General features: G+C 46.9%; 1 protein-coding gene across 2 annotated transcripts in view; it reads left to right on the top strand.

The window, feature by feature from the left end:
* RFWD3 (ring finger and WD repeat domain 3) overlaps positions 1 to 19683 on the top strand; it is a 63615-nt gene that overhangs the window by 26421 nt on the left and 17511 nt on the right. For both annotated transcript variants that reach the window (XM_034788455.1, XM_034788454.1), the window contains exons 8-10: positions 3065 to 3293; positions 12572 to 12722; positions 14997 to 15173. In XM_034788455.1, the coding sequence (XP_034644346.1) occupies positions 3065 to 3293; positions 12572 to 12722; positions 14997 to 15173 (557 nt within the window). The remainder of the gene's footprint in view (positions 1 to 3064; positions 3294 to 12571; positions 12723 to 14996; positions 15174 to 19683) is intronic.

The raw sequence follows: 19683 nt of genomic DNA, 5'->3' as shown, positions 1-19683 counted from the left end.
ACAGAGACTGCCACAATAGCTCTTAAGAGGTGTGAATTCTGTCCCCTATTTATCACATTGATCTGTTAATGCTAAGCTCAATGATGACATTTTAACACCATAGTCTCCAGCCTTTTTATGCCCAAGATAACTTTTTGAATTTAAGGGCAGCCCAGGATGTACCCCGCCCCTTCCCTGAAGCCCTGCCTTACTCACTCCATCCCCCCCTCCCTCCGTCGCTCGCTCTCCTCCACCCTCACTCACTTTCACCGGGCTGAGGCAGGGGGTTGGAGTTTGGGAGGGGGTGCAGGCTCTGGGCTGGGGCCAAGGGGTTTGCAGTGTGGAAGGGGGCTCTGGGCTGAACCTGGGGCAGGGGGTTGGGGTGCAGGAGGGGGTGCGGGCTCTGGGAGGGATTTTGGGTGTAGGAGGGGGCTCCGGGCTGGGGCAGAGTGTTGGGATGCAGGAGGAGGTACAGGGTGCTGCCTCTGGGAAGGGGGTCAGTGCTGACGCAGGGGGTATGGAGTGAAAGAGTGGGCATGGGGTGCTGGCTCTAGGAAGGGGCTCAGGGCTGGGGCAGGGGCTTGGGATGTAGGAGGGAGTAAGGGGGCTGGCTCTGGGAGGCTGCAGGTTGAGTGGTGGAAGAGAAATGCTGGGCCTGCTGTATTCATGCTACTCCTGGTCTTAATGCTGCAGAGCCATTCAGAACCTGCCCATTGAAGGGGGCGACACTTACCTTGGGCAGCTCCGGCCCCATGCTGCTCCCGGAAGGGGCCAACATGCCCCTGCGGGGGCACATGGCTCTGTGCACTGCCCCCCTGCACAGGCACCACCCCCACAGCTCCCATTGGCCACAGTTCCCCATTCCCAGCCAATGGGAGCTGCGGGGGCAGTGTTTGCAGGCAGGAGCAACACATGGAAACCCCTGTCCTCCCCTTCCCCTCCCCCTGGGGCCACTTCTGGGAGTAGAGTGGGGCCGGGATAGGCAGGGACCCTGGCTTAGCGGCAGCGGGCAGTCTAATTACACCACCAGAAATAGTGATCGACTGGGAGAATCTCCAGGATCGACCAGTCGATCGTGATCAACCGGTTGGTGACCACTGCTTTAATATATCAACTATTTGATGGAACATTTCCCAGTCACTTTATTGTTTCTGCTCAACTAAATTTTCTCTCTCTGAATGGCTCAACTCAGGTGACAGGAAGGGTTAGGTATCTTTTTATTGTGGGAAATCTGGTTAATCCCCTCTCCTCCCTAGTTTCCTTATCTTCCTGGCTTTAAAAATAATTAACTGGTGAGCTTTTGAATAAAATCTTTAATGTGGTGAAAACTTGTCACTTCTGTTTTTTTTTGTTTTTTTAATTACCTGCATCTTTCTCTGAAAGACACCGCTCTCTCTAGTTAAAGATGAAATTAAACTTTCCATTAACATCATTATGGCCTCCTTCCCCTCCCCAAATCTTCCTGTCTTTGCCTGTTGCTACTCCAATCCTCCTGAAATGTCACATGTTTGGTCTTATGCTGGGGTAGAATCTGGAAAGTTTTTGAGGCAAATCAGAGAAGGCTTCTGGAAGATGTGAAGTGAAACCTATTTTTAAGCTCTCAAACACTTTTAGGAAAAAGGTTTTTTTGGCTTGAGATAATTATAAATTAGTTTGACCTTGAAAATCCTATTTTCTTTTAATGTTTGTCTTTTTAGAACTGTTTGCTGTTGACTAGTTCTGGTTTGAGCGAAATTAGTTGGTGCAATTATTAAAGCTACGTTAATGCATACGTTAGGAGCTTGGAGATTTTTAAATCTATAATCTCATTTCTATGGTGCTTAATTGTTTTGCAGACAGTATACTGTATTTGGAGTATATCTTAAGTTATCCAAGCTGTGGAAAGCAGGCCCCATCTCTCTTTATCTGTCTGCTTTAGGTATTTGTAAATATCTATGTAATAGTATAGCATCATGGGATTAGTGCTGGTGGTCATGACCTTGGGTTGGGTTATAACCATTTGGGCAGCATTCTTGTCAGTTATAATGTTCAAAATGGCCATACCCTCACACTTCCTGTGGATGATCTTTGTGAGGAGGAAAATTATCCAGTGAACATCTATTATATTAACACACTGTCTGAGGCTTTGCATTTCAGTAGTGTGAAAGTGGCTCTTCCTTTGTTGGATTAAAGGTCACTCTTTTGAGAGCTACTGTACTGAACGTTTTGAAGCATAGTTCTTTGGTTTTGGAGAAAGTGAACAAGTTTTGGGTTCTTACAAAATTCATTCATTCCTGGAATCTCTGCTGGCTAGGATTATAAAGACCAGGGTGTAGTGCAGATTGAAGGAACTGACCTATTTTCATGGTGGGAAATTCCTGGACACTTCTAACATTGAAACCAAGGATTTTCATTCCTTTTGGGATGCTCTCTTGAAACTGGTTCTAATTGGTTGTTTTTTTAATTGTAATTCTGCTCTGAGTTTAGTACTAGGTGACTCATTCTTTTCTAAACATTGTTGACCTGGTGGTGATTGGATTTTATGTGTGCCCATGGGTCTCCTTTTCTTACTGGGTTCTAATACACATAATATTAAGAGATTTTGGCTAAAGATTTCAACAGAGCTTGCTGGAGTAGTCTGCAGGTTTCTATTGTACTTACAGTCAGAGTAAACTGGAAATCTAGCACTCCAGTAGTAGCATGGAAATGGAGTACAGTAGTGTTCCCATATCCCTGCCTGTGAGGCGTATCAGACTCCTGGATCTGCAAGCAGAAATGAAGGCCAGGTCTACACTACCACTAACTTGTGTTGCTCGAGTGTGAATAAGCCACCCCCCTGAGTGAAGTAAATTACACCGACCTACGCATCAGTGTGGATAGCGCTATGTCGGCGGGAGTCCTTCTCCCACTGACATAGCTATTGCCTCTTGTGGAGGTGGATTTATTATGCCAACGAGAGAGCTCTCTCCCATCAGCATAGAGCTTCTTCACTGGACGCGCTACAGCGGTACAGCTGCAGCACTTCTAGTGTAGATTAGCCCTAATACACAGCACACTGAGTTACAACTGCAGTGGAGTAGTAAAGCTCTGTCCCCTTTCTTTTCAGGAGCTGAAAGCACTGATGGCCCAGCACACCACTAGCGCCTCTCAGCAACCTGGCAGCTCCCGTTCCTGTTTCCCAGGCGGTCTCTCCTCCAGTCAGAGCCAGCACAAATACCACTTTGAGAAGGCCTTCCTGGTTTCTCAGTCAGGGAGCTGCCGGGTTATGGCTTACTGTGACTCACTGAGCTGTCTTGTGGTGTCACAGCCCTCTCCGCAGGCTACACTTATTCCTGGTAAGTCAGCAAGTAATTAAAGACTCTCTGGCTTACAAAAGTTAAATGTTCTCTGCTCTTTCTTCCTATTCCTCAGCCCCACCCATACAGCCCCCTTGTGGATTGGGGACATTCCCTCACTAATATGACTGTCACATTCCACCTGACCCCAACTCAGCTTTTTCCCAGTAGTGTAATTTACCTCCCCATTGGCAGCTGGTAATTGTACTCGCCCAGTAATTGATCTTTACAGCTCTGCCTCTTCTTTCTGAAACACCACCTCCTTGGGGGTGCAGAAAGACCTGTATGATGCTTCTCACAGAGAGGATTCCCTTGCAAGAGCTGGAGACATGCACCTATGGGAATCAGGAAAAAGCTTTAAATGCAATTTCTCATCCAGAAAACATCAGATTCAGAAGCATGGATTGGCCAGTAAATGTGGGAACAGATGTTCAAATATTGTTTTTGAATACATTTGTAACTAAGTGCGTATATGTACAGAGGCAGTATTACCCTGTGGGTGAAGAGGACTGGGAACCCCTTTGTGTTGTAGTCATAACTCTGCTTCTGACTTGCTGTGTGACCTTGGGCAAGTTGCTTGTCTTCTCTGAGCAATTTCTTGTCTGTAAAATAGGTACACAGTCATACCGGCTTTCATTGCAAAGAGCTTTGACATTCTCTGAATGACATTTGAAGTACAAATTATTTTATAAAGTGACAGAGTCCTGTGGCACCTTATAGATGAATGTACATTCATCTGACGAAGTGGGTATTCACCCATGAAAGCTTAGCTCCAATACATCTGTTAGTGTATAAGCTGCCACAGGACTCTTTGTCATTTTTTACAGATCCAGACTAACATGGCTACCCCTCTGATAAATTATTTTATGTGGTTAATGATTTGGGATCTTAGACTTCTCCTTCGAGAGATGTCCCTGTGGGTGCTCCTCTTCAGGTCAAGGTGCGTCCCTGTGCCTTCGATCAGAGATGTTTGCAGCAGTTCCTGTACGGTTCGCGCATGCGCGGTGCCTACCTTGCACGCTCTCAGTGCTTGAACAGTGTGTGCACGGCCCAGGCTCCTCAGTTCCTTCTCTACCATCCCCAGCCAGAGACAGAGTTTAGCAGGGGGAAGGGATAGCTCAGTGGTTTGAGCATTGGCCTGCTAAACCAGGGTTGTGAGTTCAGTCCCTGAGGGGGCCACTTAGGGATCTAGGGCAAAATCAGTACTTTGTCCTGCTAGTGAAGGGAGGGGGCTGGACTTGATGACCTTTCAGGGTCCCTTCCAGTTCTATGAGATAGGTATCTCTCTCTCTATATATATATATATAGTTTCACTCTTATAGCCATTATTTAAATACAGTTTTAGTAGTTAATTAGTTTTTGTTACTTATCTAAATAAGTTTGTTATTCCCTCCTATAAAAAAAAAAAATTATTTACCTCAGAGTTAGTGACTCCCGATATGCCTGGTTCACCAGGCTTCAAGAGATGCATAACCTGCAGAGACTCCATCCCCATTTCTGATGGCCATTCTCAGTGCGTACAATGTTTGGGGGAATCCTATGTACCCCAAAAATGCATACACTGTAGTAAACTTAAAGTCTGGCCCCACAAGGACAGAGACCTCAGACTGAAGCTCATCCTCCTGGAAAAGTCCCTCAGACAAGCATTGGATCTGGGCCAGCAGTTTTCCTCCCAACAGAATTCACCACCGAAATCCTCACAGGATAAAAAAAATGGCAAAGAAATGATTGGCTTCCTCCCCTCTCAGGGGGCACACATCTTCCAAGCAATCGCTGATAACTTCAGCTCTGTCAGTGCTGGCTGCTCCATGGCTCAGCACATACACTTCTCCTGGCATCTTCGGCACTGACTGTGCGTCGGCGGCTGCAGACTTCGGTGCCAAGGCTCAAGGCTTTGAGTTGCCTGCCTCCAATGTGGCACAGTCAGTCACCAACAAGAACCCAGTACTGTCATAACTATAAAGGGAAGGGTAACAGCCCTCTTGTGAACAATACTATAAAATCCCTCCTGGCCAGAGACTCCAAAATCCTTTTACCTGTAAAGGGTTAAGAAGCTCAGGTAACCTGGCTGACTCCTGACCCAAAGGACCAATAAGGGGACAAGATACTTTCAAATCCTTTGTTTGTGCTCTTTGTTTTGGTGATTGTTCGCTCTTGGGACTCGAGGGACCAGACATCAATCCATGCTCTCCAAATCTTTCTGAACAAGTCTCTCATATTTCAAACTTACAAGTAAACAGCCAAGCAAGGTGTGTTAGTTTTATCTTTGTTTTCTCAACTTGTAAATGTACCTTTTACTAGGGCGTTTACCTCTGTTTGCTGTAATTTTGAACCTAAGGCTAGAGGAGGTTCCTCTGGGCTCTTTAAGTTTGATTACCCTGTAAAGTTATTTTCCATCCTGATTTTACAGAGATGTTTTTTACCTTTTTCTTTAATTAAAAGCCTTCTTTTTAAGAACGTGATTGATTTTTCCTTGTTTTTAGAGCCAAGGGGGATGGATCTTGATCCACCAGGAGTTGGTGGGAGAAAGGAGGGGGGATGGTTAATTTTTCCTTGTTTTAAGATCCAAGGGGTTTGGATCTGTATTCACCAGGGAACTGGTGAAGAGTCTCCCAAGGCTACCCAGGGAAGGGAATTAGCACATTGGGAGTGGTGGCAGCGGACCAGATCTAAGCTGGTAGTTAAGCTTAGAGGTTTTCATGCAGGCCCCCACATCTGTACCCTAAAGTTCAGAGTGGGAAAGGAGCCTTGACAGTATGGAAGACCTCATTTGTTTTTGCTGCAAATAGCTTCTCACCATTGAAAGGGAGATCTTCGACAGTGTTTTGTATCTCCTGTGGGAAGGAGGAGCCGAACCATGAGGCTCGCTGCATGACGACGGCTGTGGCGGTGGATCTGGCGGCTGTGTCAGCAGTATCAAGGGCAGCCTGAAGAGCCATACAGGATATCATCTGTCCTAAATTGTTGTCGCTTGGCCTCAGGAATGTCATTAATAAATTCCATGAATTTAATGTAGTTCCTGTGCTCATACTTTAACAGAGCTGCATAGTTCGCCACCCTAAATTGTACGGTGGAAGATGAATACACTTTGTGGCCAAATAAGTCCATCCTCTTGCTATCCTTATCAGATGAGAGAGACCGGAAATGTTGCTGTTTATTTTTCTGGTTGGCCGCCTCAACCACCAACGAATTGGGCGAAGGGTGTGTAAAGAGAAACTCAGAACCTTTGGAGGGGATGTAATATTTGCAGTCCGCTCTCCTGCAGCTTGGGGGTATAGGGGCTGCCATATGATTTTAGCTGGTTCCATGATAGCCCCATTTTGGAAGAGGTGGCGGGTTATAAAATGTCAGTAACCTGTGTTGGTGTAATCTTTAGCTCATTGGCAACTCTTTTAAACAAGTCCTGGAAGTGTGTGAAATCGTCAGCTGTTGGTGGTGGCAGAGGCCTAATAGCCTCCTTGGGCAAGACAGATGAGCGTTTATTAGCTGGAGAGGTGTCAGGTGCGACATCCTCTGCTGGCTGCGCTGTTGGTTCATCTCGTAGCTTGGCATCATTGTTTGTGGTTGGGGGAGGAGTTCTAAGATCCTCTCTGAAGGAGGTAGGATTAGTGCTATAATGTCTCTTATAAGATTCCCAGGGATTCCAGTATTGCCATTGGCTGGGGAAGGGTATGAGCGGTCCCATCCAAGGGTGGCCATACCAGGGTGGCAATTCCCTGGAATATGAGGAGCGGGATCTAAGATGTCCGCCAGTCACAGGTGTCTTAACAAGGGAAGAATAGCATGGAGAAATGTCATTGTTGTCATCCTGCTCACTCGAGAGGTGTGAGGGAGCAGGGGATATTTGTAAGTAAGGTGCCGACAATCCCAGTGAGAGGTCAGTGCCTAGTAGAGGAGATTCTATGGTGGGAGAGATAGCCAGGTCTCTATGGTGGAGAAACTTGGACAGTGCGGCGGCTGACAGTGCTGAATGGTGAGGCACTATAGGCATGTAAGGCACCGTGTATTGAGACGGTGCCGATGCAGGAGGCGCAATCTGTACCGGTGGCACTGTGTGCTGTGCTGATATAGGTGCCTTAGGCAGTATCTGCACCATAGACGCCGCATGCTGAGCTGGTGCTGATGATGTAGGTGCTATAGACTAAGGGGGTGTCGCGCGTGAGGTTGGTGTCAAGAAGTATGGCATGGGAAGCACGGGCAGCGGAGCTTGTAGCATCGGTGCCAAATTCAGATGCATTGGCACCGCAGCAATAGTTTGTGATATTAGTGCCGTCTGACTAGTCGGTACCTGTCAAGGCTCCTTCCCCACTCTGAACTTTAGGGTACAGATGTGGGGGCCTGCATGAAAACTTCTAAGCTTAACTACCAGCTTAGATCTGGTCCGCTGCCACCACTCCCAATGTGCTAATTCCATTCCCTGGGTAGCCTTGAGAGACTCTTCACCAATTCCCTGGTGAATACAGATCCAAACCCCTTGGATCTTAAAACAAGGAAAAATTAACCATCCCCCCTCCTTTCTCCCACCAACTCCTGGTGGATCAAGATCCATCCCCCTTGGCTCTAAAAACAAGGAAAAATCAATCATGTTCTTAAAAAGAAGGCTTTTAATTAAAGAAAAAGGTAAAAATCATCTCTGTAAAATCAGGATGGAAAATAACTTTACAGGGTAATCAAACTTAGAGCCCAGAGGACCCCCCTCTAGCCTTTGGTTCCAAGTTACAGCAAACAGAGGTAAACGCCCTAGTAAAAGGTACATTTACAAGTTGAGAAAACAAAGATAAAACTAACACGCCTTGCTTGGCTGTTTACTTACAAGTTTGAAATATGAGAGACTTATTCAGAAAGATTTGGAGAGCCTGGATTGATGTCTGGTCCCTCTTAGTTCCAAGAGCGAACTCTCCCCAAAACAAAGAGCACAAACAAAAGGTTTGAAAGTATCTTGTCCCCTTATTGGTCCTTTGGGTCAGGTGTCAGCCAGGTTACCTGAGCTTCTTAACCCTTTACAGGTAAAAGGATTTTGGAGTCTCTGGCCAGGAGGGATTTTATAGTATTGTACACAGGAGAGCTGTTACCCTTCCCTTTATAGTTATGACACATACCATGAAGGACTCGCGTGCCACACTAAGGTGGCAGGTGTATGAATGCCGAGGGACAAGGATGAGAGAAGACAGATATCAACCTTACCAACGCCCACGATATCCCTCCTACACCGAACAACAGCAAAGACATTACAATCCACAACAGCAACGCCATAGACCTAGAACCCAATGACGCCGCCTCCACCATCTGCAGCACCTCAACCCCCTCCATCAAACAAGCAGATTTGAAGCTTTGGTCGAGGGTATAGAAGATCTCCCACCCACTCCAGCGCCTACTGCAATCATCCATCCTTTTGGAAACAGTCTGCTCCCATTCCTTACCAATTGTGAAGCTATCATTATGGACAAATGGGTCCTAGAAATCATCCAATCGGGTTATACTATCCCCTTCCTCTCCATGCCCCCACCCCGCCTCCCCGTCGCTCTTCAGGGACCCCTCTCACGAACACTAGCTCTGTCAAGAGGTGCACCATCTTCTACAACCAGGAGCAGTGAAGCAGGTATCCACTCCACACCCTGGGAAGGGATTTTATTCCCACTATTTCTTGACCGAAAAGAAAAGTGGGGGATGGTGACCTATTCTCGATTTTTGACAACTAAACAGGTTAGTCAAGAAACAAAAATTCAGGATGGTTACCCTGTCAACAATCATTCCGGCATTGGAGCAGGGAGATTGGTTTTTAGCCTTCGACCTGCAGGATGCGTATTTTCATGTCTCTATACACCCTGCCCACAGATGCTTTCTCAGATTAGTGTTGGGCTCAGATCACTTCAAAGCATGGCTACTCAATGGCTCTCTAATGAGAAACAAGCATGCTTAGAGCAAGTCCGGGCAGTTTGATTACATGGCAGGACACACTCCACACTTACTACCTATCTGCAGAAATTGAAATGGTTCACCACTTGGTGTTCTGCCAAACACACCGCTCTGGCTTCCGCCCCTCTGATACTAGACTACCTTCTAGAACTCAAAATAACCGGGCTTTCTCTTAGCTTGGTAAAGGTTCACCTAGCGGCAATCACAACATTCCACCACGAGGTAAATAACGCTGCTGTTTTTGCCCATCCTGTCACAAAAAGATTTCTCAAAGGTATCCAAACGCTCTACCCGGTGTGACAGACCCAGACCAGTGGGGTACAGGAGTCTGGTAGAGGGCAAATATACTGGTCACTGGATGAGTAGTTTTCTGTTCCCTGAGTGACCAGAGCAGGGGCTGCACTAGAGTAATCAGGAACCTGCTAAAACCAGTTCAGGCAGGCAGGCTAATTAGGACACCTGGAGCCAATTAAGAAGCTGCTAGAATCAATTAAGGCAGGCTAATCGGCACCTGGGTTTTAAAGGAGCTCACTTCAGTTTGTAGGGTGAGAGTGTGAGGAGCTGGAAGCAAGAGGCGCAAGGAGCTGAGAGTGAGGGGTGTGCTGCTGGAGGACTGAGGAGCACAAGCGTTATCAGCCACCAGGAGGAAGGTCCTGTGGTGAGAATAAGGAAGGTTTTTGGAGGAGGCCATGGGGAAGTAGCCCAGGGAGTTGTAGCTGTCATGCAGCTGTTACAGGAGCCACTATAGACAGCTGCAGTCCACAGGGCCCTGGGCTGGAACCCGGAGTAGAGGGCGGGCTCAGGTTCCCTCCAAACCTCCCAATTGACCTGGACTGTGGGTTCTTCCAGAGGGGAAGGTCTCTGGGCTGTTCCCCAACCCACATGGTGAATCTCTGAGGCAAGAAAATCCGCCAATAAGTGCAGGACCCACCAAGATAGAGGAGGAACTTTGTCACACTGGACATAAGACTACCAGCTGAGCCATGGGATCTACACCTGGTCCTCACAGCTTTGATATACAAACCCTTTGACCCTTGGCTACCTGCTCCTTTCTACACCTATCCATGAAAACCGCTTTCTTCGTAGAAATTACCTCTGCCAGACACATGGGAGAATTCTGCGCGCTGATGGCCAAACCTCCTTATACTACCTTCTTCAGAGACAAAGTTACGCTTCGTACACATCCTAAATTCCTTCCTAAGGTGCATTCATCCTTTCACCTATATGAACCTATTCACCTACCAACATTCTTCCCAAAACCACATGCTAATGCATTTGAGGTAGCAATGCACATACTTGATGTTCATAGAACGTTATCCTTCTATCGCGATAGAACGAAGCCATTTAGACAGACCCTTAAGCTCTTTGTATCTATCGCTCAACAATCTCGGGGCAAAGCGATCTCCACCCAGAGACTATTCAAATGGATATCAGACTGCATACGTCTGTTACCAATTGAAACAAGTCCAACCTCCTATGGCAATTAAGGCACACTTTACTACAGTGGTTTTCAAACTGCGGGTTGCAACCCAGTACTGGGTCGCGGAATGTAGGGCACTGGGTTGCAGCGGCTCTGGTCAGCACTACCAACCGGGCCATTAAAAGTCCCGTTGGCAGTGCTGCCCGGCTAAGGCAGGCTAGTCCCTAACTGTTCTGACAGTGCACTGTGCCCCGGAAGTGGCCAGCAGCAGGTCTGGCTCCTGGGGGGACGGGCATGGGGCTCCAGGCACTACCGCCACCCCAAGCACTGGCTCCTGGCCAATGGGAGCTGGGGGGTGGGGTGGGCAGCTGTGCCTGTAGCCGAGAGCTGGGCAGAGCCGCTTTCGGGGTGCAGTGTGGTGCACGGTTCCAGGACAGGCAGGAAGTATGCCTTAGCACCCCTGCTGACCAGGAGCTACCTGTGCCCCAATCCTCAGCCCTGAGCCCCCTCCAAACCCAGAGCCCCTTCCTGCACCCCAAACCCCTCATCCCCGGCCCCACCCCAGAGCCTGCATCCCCAGCCCAGAGCCCTGACCCGCTCCTGCACCCCAACCCTGAGCCCCCAAACCCCTTATTCCCAGCCCCATCCCTAGCCCTCACTCTTGCACCCCAACCCTCTGCCCCAGCCCTGAGCCCCTCCCACACCCCAAAACCCTCATCCCCAACTCCGTTGGGTCGCAGGCATCAACAATTTTCTTCAACTGGATCACCAGGAAAAAAGTTTGAAAACCACTGCTCTACTAGATCCATGTCCACTTCCGTAGCATTTCTCAGCAATGTCCCGCTTTCCGACATATGTAAGGCGGCCACTTGGGCGTCGGACCTTGTGTTTGCTAAACATTACGCTCTCATGCAGGGTCCTTCATCGGACACCTGACTAGGTCGAGCTGTCTTATCTTACCTTATCTTTCTTACCAGATCCGAAATCCTGACCATCCTAAGAGATACCGCTTTTCAGTCACCTGGAGTGGAGCACCCACAGGGACATCTCTCGAAGGAGAAGAGGAGGTTGCTCACCTTGTGCAGTAATTGATGCTCTTCGAGATGAGTGTCCCTGTGGGTGCTCAACTACTCATCCTCTTCCCCTCTACTTTGGAGTTTGGAGCAGGCTCCGTTGTAGAAAGGAACTGAGGAGTCAGGGCTGTGCGCATGCTGTTCAAGCACTGGCAGCGCACGAGGCCCGTACGGGAACTGCTGCAAAAATCTCTGATCAAAGATGCAGGGATGCACCTTGACCTGGAGTGGAGCACCCACAGGGACACTCACCTCGAAGAACGTCAGTTACTGCATGAAGTGAGTGACTTCCTCTTCTTTCTAAAAAAAGAAGAACAGGAGTACTTGTGGCACCTTAGAGACTAACAAATTTCTTTTCTTCTTTCTGAACAGCTTCTCAATTCACCTTAGTCATCTTAGCTTCTATATAGTGACAGCTCTCTGGCTCAGTAATATCTGAATACAACTCCTGTATAGTGACATTTTTAGAGTACAGGTGAACAGTTTACTGGTAATTATTCTTTGAAAGTTCATTATCATCCTGTATAGAGCTCCAGCCACACTGAGCATTGGGATTTGTTTAATTTGGCTAGAATGTCTAGGACCTGAGTCGAGAGCAACTGACAGATCATGTTACTAATGCTGAAATTCTCATGAGTTCTGTCGCACTGACCAGAACGCCTGGAGGAGCAGAATAAGGAGTTCCGTAGTGATTGATCTCCAGAACAAGATACCTACCCTTCCTGTGCACGTTGCTCCCCACAAGTTCAGCATAGATACTGTAGCTCTGAAGTGAGACCATGGATTAAAGCCAGACACCCCAATAATTTGATGTAGTCACCAGCATACACAGTATCTGACTGATCAGCTTTGTCCTTTCTTCATGACAGGTTGTGGCGTTAAGATGATGAGTGCTGCCAACCTGAAGAGCAGTCAGTACATTCCCATCCACAGTAAGCAGATCCGGGGACTGGCCTTCAGTAATCGAACAGATGGCTTGCTGCTGTCTGCTGCTTTGGACCACACACTCAAACTTACCAGGTGTGCTGCTGCTGAACAGGGGCAGTCCACCCCATCTGCCCTTCACATTTTCCAGGGTTTGGCTTTATCTCTAGCTCACCTCTGTGTGCGCTTTGGAGCACCCATTTTTTCTTTCTTGCAGGGAGTTGAGAACAGATCTCAGTTTGAGCTTCATCCGTCTTCTGGAATGTGGGCATTAACCTGATGAATTGTTCTCACTTCTTAGTCCCTTGAATGCGGAAGGGACTATGGCCCTACCTTTTCCTGGTCCCTCCTCCCAGTGGCATCTCTGGGTACAGCTTTGAAAGTAAGACAGCACAGATCAGCTGTATCTTGTGGTACAGATGTAACGTTATCTGCTAGTGTGACTTTTACTTCCTGCTTGATTCTCTTTGATCTAGGATCAGGGTTTTTACTATTTTCCTCTGTCTGTTCCCTACTCCTCAGAAGGTTGCTCTGATTTGAAACTTCTAATCAAGGCTGAGCTGCACACACTTGAAGCACATGGACAGAGCACCAAGCAGCACTTCTGAAAACTGCTGTCCCAATAATGTAGGAACAATACATCTCTACAGCTGGGCTGGTAGACTTAAAAGAACATGCTGGGGTAGAGGAATCCCACAGGATAGGTGGGATGTATTCCTCCAGTACTGGTAGTCTGTAGCAGATGCCCATTGAGTATTGTGATGTTGGGGTATTTTGTCTCCTTACTCCATACTATCTATATCAGTATTTCTCACTGACTGACTAAACATCTTGAGATCCAGTGCTACTCGACTTAACATTTCTCTTTTCAGTTATGACAGGCTACAGTTATGCCCTCTAGGGTGTGAGGTCAACGTCTCTTCCAGTTCTTCATGCTCTTGGCATACATGTATACACAGTTAAGAAAGTTTTTTCCCATTCCTATTGTCTATATGGTGGAATATGTCAGATACTTTTGAGTTAAACAAGTTCCCCCTTCCTGCCTACTTCAAACCCAGTGTGTAAGTTCTGAGCCTGTAAGGTTGGTACTCTTGCATAATTGGAAACAGTTTAATGCAAGTAGTTGCCACTCATCACAGAATTTATACCAGTGCTTGATACCCAAACCTTCCTCTTTACACTACTGATACGTCCATCAGTTGGTCTCCAACAAGTTGTATCCAGTCTTCACTTTTGCTTGATACCAGAATGTTCTCTCAGAAGATTGCCTGCTTCAACCTACTCTTCGCTTTCCCTTCATTGGTCCCTCAGGTTGCTTGACTGTGTCAACCTCCCTTCTCTAATCACTTGTTGCCATTTGCATACACCTAATAAGAATTCTCCAGGATGTGCTTTGTGATTTTTGTTACATCTCCTGTTCTGGTACGTGGAAGAAAACATAACACGTTGTTCTCTACATAACTCACTGCTGTCTGGTTCCCAACTATTGGAATCTTCATCAGGGCCCCCCGCCTCTCCCCCCCCCCCCCCCCCCCCCCCCCCCGGTGGTTCCTTCTGTGCAGAATATCTGTTTTGGGTGAATGACTCTACAGATTCTCTTTTTTTGATATCCTCTTTATCTTTCACCCCTACTAGATCTCAATTTGCCACATGTCTCTGATACATCCCTCCATGCAAAATCCACTTTACTTTCCAGTTTCTTCAGTGACTCCAGCCTCAGCTGTTGTTTCAGCTCCTCTACCTTCTCCCAAACACAGCATACACTCCCCCACTGGCAGTGTTCTTCAAACTATTAAGAATTTTTTGACATTCATATTTGTGTGTGTGTACTTGTACTGTTTTGTTTACCCTATTCACTCTCTAACACTTGCTTAAATCAGTTGCTTTATGTGTTAAATGCTGTTTCTCAGAACTTGAGCCCTCTCCAATAAACAGGCAGAAGAGAATCACTAAGCAAGGTGAGGAATCCTAATGAATGAGGCTCCCAATTTCTGGGATATACAGTATTCTGGGACCACAGTGCAATGCCTTCTCCTCCTATTTCCAGACAAGTAATTTAACCCTGCTCTCCCAACAAAGCAGTTAGGATCTGTCTGAAACTCCTATCCCTGCAGCCAATATAAAGTGATTTGTATATGCTTTGGTGGAATGCTAAATCTTTATACTTTTTGACAGTTTGACAGTGATATACTAGCTATATTCAGATTCTTTTCTGGAGTATGGGGATTAAAATCTGTAGTGGGGAACAGCCTACTATTCAGTTCCTTAGGCAGAGTTTTATTCTAGATTTGTTGGCTGGGTGTGTTACTCTGAGTCTTCTCATCCCACAGTATAAGTTTGCATTGTCAACATATTCCTTTGCCTCCACAGTTTGACAACAAATACTGTGGTCCAGTCATACAATGCCGGCCGCCCTGTGTGGAGCTGCTGCTGGTGCCTTGATGATACCAATTATATCTATGCTGGGCTTGTCAATGGCTCTATCCTGGTGTATGATCTAAGGGACACAAGCTCTCATGTCCAGGAACTAGCTCCTCAGAAGTCCAGGTATGGTTTCACACTCTCTATCCCAGAATTTCACAAGTGCACTGCAAGTTAAATGTAGCATCTTACACAGGTGAGTATAATCGCCTGATTAAACAGCATCTTTTGTGCACATTGACGGTAAGCTGTAAAAATATTGGCTCATAACTTAACCAGGGCAGATTCAGAACCAGGAGCAGGGATGGAACAATCTGAGATACTGTCATCTCTGCAATTCTGCACCTGAGAATTAAACATTAGTACAAATTTCTGGTCAGGATTTCCTGGGAGCTGTGTGGTATTGTTTGAACACTAAAACGGGCTATGCTTGCCAATGTCTGGAGCATGCTGAGAAGTCTTATACCAGGCAACTTGAGTTTGAGCCTCTGAGTACTATTAGATTCTCTTCACAACATGGCGCTTCTATTGGTATAAGGTATTAGACTCTGGGAAGGGCATAGGATTAATGTGACTAATTACGTTCTGCCTCCCTACTGTCCTCTTTCATAGGTAGCAGGGACAAGTTGTTTGATGATTGGTTCCTAAACACGTTAAGAGACGTTCTGAGTATATATGTGTAGTGGCATACAAAAGGTTTTCCCAGGGAGAGCCAGTGCCCAGCTTACAGGAATAGTGACAAGATACAAATAGTTTTCTTCAGGGTTCCCTTAGTGTTTTGGCTCTGATGCTTCCGTAATGTTGCAAGGTGGAGCAGGTCCTTTAAAGTGTTTGCAAGTGCTTCTTTGGGCATTGCAGCCTTTTGACTTGTGGTCACCTCTTACAGGATTAGGAAATTGTTACCCACAGTCCTGGAACATGGCATGTCTACATGCCCATCATTATGGGTAGGGTCCTACCAAATTCATGGTTCACTTTGGTCAATTTCACAGCCTCAGGGTCTTAAAATTGGTCAGTTTCACAATTTCAGATGTTTACATCTGAAATTTCAGGGTGTTATAACCGTGGGGTCCTGATCTAAAAAGGGATTGTGGGAGGGGGTCCCAAAGCTGTTGTAGGGGGGTTACAGGATTGCTATACTCACTTCTGTGCTGCCTTCAGAGCTCAGTTCTGAAGGCAGCAGCTGCAGAGGCTCCCAGAGGTGGAGGTAGGTCAGCTATCCCCAGCGCTGCTGGGAGCACCCCAACTAAGGGCTCCTACCTGCTAGTTGGGGCCAGTACTGGATTAACACATTGGTCCATGGGGCCCATGCCCAGTGCCTTGGACAATTTGAAAAATGGGTGCCACAGCCCTGGCAGGAGCCACAAGGTGGAAGCCCCGAACCCCAGCAGGTGCTGAAGGCCCAAGCCTGGGCAGGAGCCAGGAGTGAGGATAGAAGCCCTGAACCTGGGTGGCTCAGAGTCGGGGCAGGAGCTGTGGGGGGCAAAAGCCCCGAGTCCTGGGTGGCAGCCCCCAGCTCAGGTTGCTGAGCCCGGGCGGGAGCCACTGGGGGAGGGAGCAGAAGCCCCGGAGCTTGAGCACCAAGAGCCCGGGCAGGAGCCATGGGGGAGGGGGATGGGGACAAACGGCAGCAGCAGCGCTGGAGCTCGGACAGGAGTCGGGGGGTGAGGGGGAGCCCTGAGCTTGGCTGGAACTGCAGGGGGTGGCAGCCCCCAGCCCAGGTCCCTGATCCTGGGCAAGAGACACAGGGGAGAGGGAGCAGAAGCCCCAGAGCTCAAGCATCCAGAGCCCAGGCAGGATCTGCGGGGGCTGGAGCTGTGGGGGGTGGCAGCCCCCAGCCCAGGTCTCTGAGCCCAGGCAGGAGCCATAGGGGTGGAAGCCCCGAGTCCCAGCTGAAGCCCAAGCAGCCCCCAGCCCTGACCAGAGCCATGGGGGGTAGAAGCCTGGAGCCCACTCTCACTTCTACGCTGCCTATGGTGGTGCGTCTGATCTCCCTCCGATAACTTGCAGGGGAAGGACAAGTCCTGTCCCTACTCAATGCAGCTGATTTTGGGGAGATCAGATTTCACGGGGAAAGGCTTATTTCACGGTCCGTGACATGTTTTTCACGGCTATAAAATTGGTAGGGCCCTGATTATGGGACTACATTTTTTTGTTTTGATAGAGGAAAGTTGGGACATAAGCCCCTGAAACACTAAGATCATTACCTCTCTGGATTTTATTTCACCCTTGCTAGTTCAGATATGGGGAAGTAGTGGAATCTTAGCCAAAATTATTGTTGGGTAACAGAGAAAGGTTGAGTAGTATTGTGTAAATGACTTCCAAAGGCTGCTATTCTTGTGCTTAGGCCTTGGGGATTAGCGCTGTGATCAATGCCAAGTATCTCACTTCATCAGGAGCTGACTGAGGAGATAGCTGAGCCGTTAGTGATTATCTTATCTTCGAAAACTCATGAAGACAGGAGAGATTCCAGAGGACCTGAAAAGGGCAAAGTAGTACCCATCTATAAAAAGGGGAATAAGGACAACTCAGGGAATTACATACCACTCAGCTTAACTTCAGTACCTGGAAAGATAATGGAGCAAATAATTAAGCAATCAATTTGCAAACACCTACAAGATAATAAGGTGATAAGTAACAGTCAGCATGTCAAACCAACCTTATAGCTTTCTTTGACAGGGTAATAAGGCTTGTGGATGGGGGGAAGCGGTAGATGGGGGGGGGAGGGGTAGCTCAGTGGTTTGAGCATTGCCCTGCTAAACCCAGGGTTGTTTGTTCAGTCCTTGAGGGGACCATTTAGGGATCTGGGGTAAAAATCTGTCTGGGGATTGGCCCTGCTTTGAGCAGGGGGTTGGTCCCTTCCAACCCTGATATTCTATGATTCTATGTGGTATATCTTGCCTCTAGCAAGGATTTTGATACTGTCTCTCATAACCTTCTCATAAACAAACTAGGAAAATACAACTTAAATGGAGCTACTATAAGGTGGGTACATAACTTGTTGGAAAATGTTCCCAGTTTTGAGGATATTGATATAATAAGCATCACAGAAACCTGGTGGACTGAGAGCAATCAATGGGACACAATCATTCCGGGGTACAAAATATATCGGAAGGACAGAACAGGTCGTGCGGGGGGGCAAGTGGCACTATATGTGAAAGAAAATGTACAATCAAATGAAGTAAAAACCTTAAGCAAATCCGCATGTTCCATAGAATCTCTATGGATACAAATTTCATGCTGTAATAAGAATATAACATTAGGGATCTATTATCGACCACCTGACCAGGACGGTGATAGTGATGATGAAATGCTAAGGGAAATTAGAGAGGCTATCAAAATTAAGAACTCAATAATAGTGGGGGATTTCAATTATCCCCATATTGACTGGGAACATTTCACTTCAGGACGAAATGCAGAGATAAAATTTCTTGATACTTTAAATGACTGCTTCATGGAGCAGCTGGTACGGGAACCCACAAGGGGAGAGGCAACTCTAGATTTAGTCCTGAGTGGAGCGCAGGAGCTGGTCCAAGAGGTAACTATAGCAGGACCGCTTAGAAATAGTGACCATAATACAATAGCGTTCAACATCCCTGTGGTGGGAAGAACGTCTCAACAACCCAACACTGTGGCATTTAATTTCAAAAGGGGGAACTATGCAAAAATGAGGGGGTTAGTAAAACAGAAGTTAAAAGGTACAGTGACTAAAGTGAAATCCCTGCAAGCTGCATGGGCGCTTTTTAAAGACATCATAATAGAGGCCCAACTTCAATGTATACCCCAAATTAAGAAACACAGTAAAAGAACTAAAAAAGAGCCACCGTGGCTTAACAACCATGTAAAAGAAGCAGTGAGAGATAAAAAGACTTCCTTTAAAAAGTGGAAGTCAGATCCTAGTGAGGCAAATAGAAAGGAGCATAAACGCTGCCAAATTAAGTGCAAGAATGTAATAAGAAAAGCCAAAGAGGAGTTTGAAGAACGGCTAGCCAAAATCTCCAAAGGTAATATCAAAATGTTTTTTAAATACATCAGAAGCAGGAAGCCTGCTAAACAACCAGTGGGGCCCCTTGATGATCGAGATACAAAAGGAGCGCTTAAAGATGATAAAGTCATTGCGGAGAAACTAAATGGATTCTTTGCTTCAGTCTTCACGGCTGAGGATGTTAGGGAGATTCCCAAACCTGAGCTGGCTTTTGTAGGTGACAAATCTGAGGAACTGTCATGGATTGAAGTGTCATGAGAGGAGGTTTTGGAATTAATTGATAAATTTAACATTAACAAGTCACCAGGACCAGATGGCATTCACCCAAGAGTTCTGAAAGAACTCAAATGTGAAGTTGTGGCACCTTAGAGACTAACAAATTTATTAGAGCATAAGCTTTCGTGGACTACAGCCCACTTCTTCGGATGCATATAGAATGGAACATATATTGAGGAGATATATATACACACATACAGAGAGCATAAACAGGTGGGAGTTGTCTTACCAACTCTGAGAGGCCAATTAATTAAGAGAAAAAAAACTTTTGAAGTGATAATCAAGCTAGCCCAGTACAGACAGTTAAGAAGTGTGAGAATACTTACAAGGGGAGATAGATTCAATGTTTGTAATGGCTCAGCCATTCCCAGTCCT

This window comes from Trachemys scripta, chromosome 13 (genome assembly GCF_013100865.1).
Source record: "Trachemys scripta elegans isolate TJP31775 chromosome 13, CAS_Tse_1.0, whole genome shotgun sequence".
Taxonomy (NCBI): domain Eukaryota; kingdom Metazoa; phylum Chordata; order Testudines; family Emydidae; genus Trachemys; species Trachemys scripta.
The sequence above is the reverse complement of the archived record's forward strand: the minus strand, read 5'-3'. Positions and strand labels throughout refer to the sequence as shown.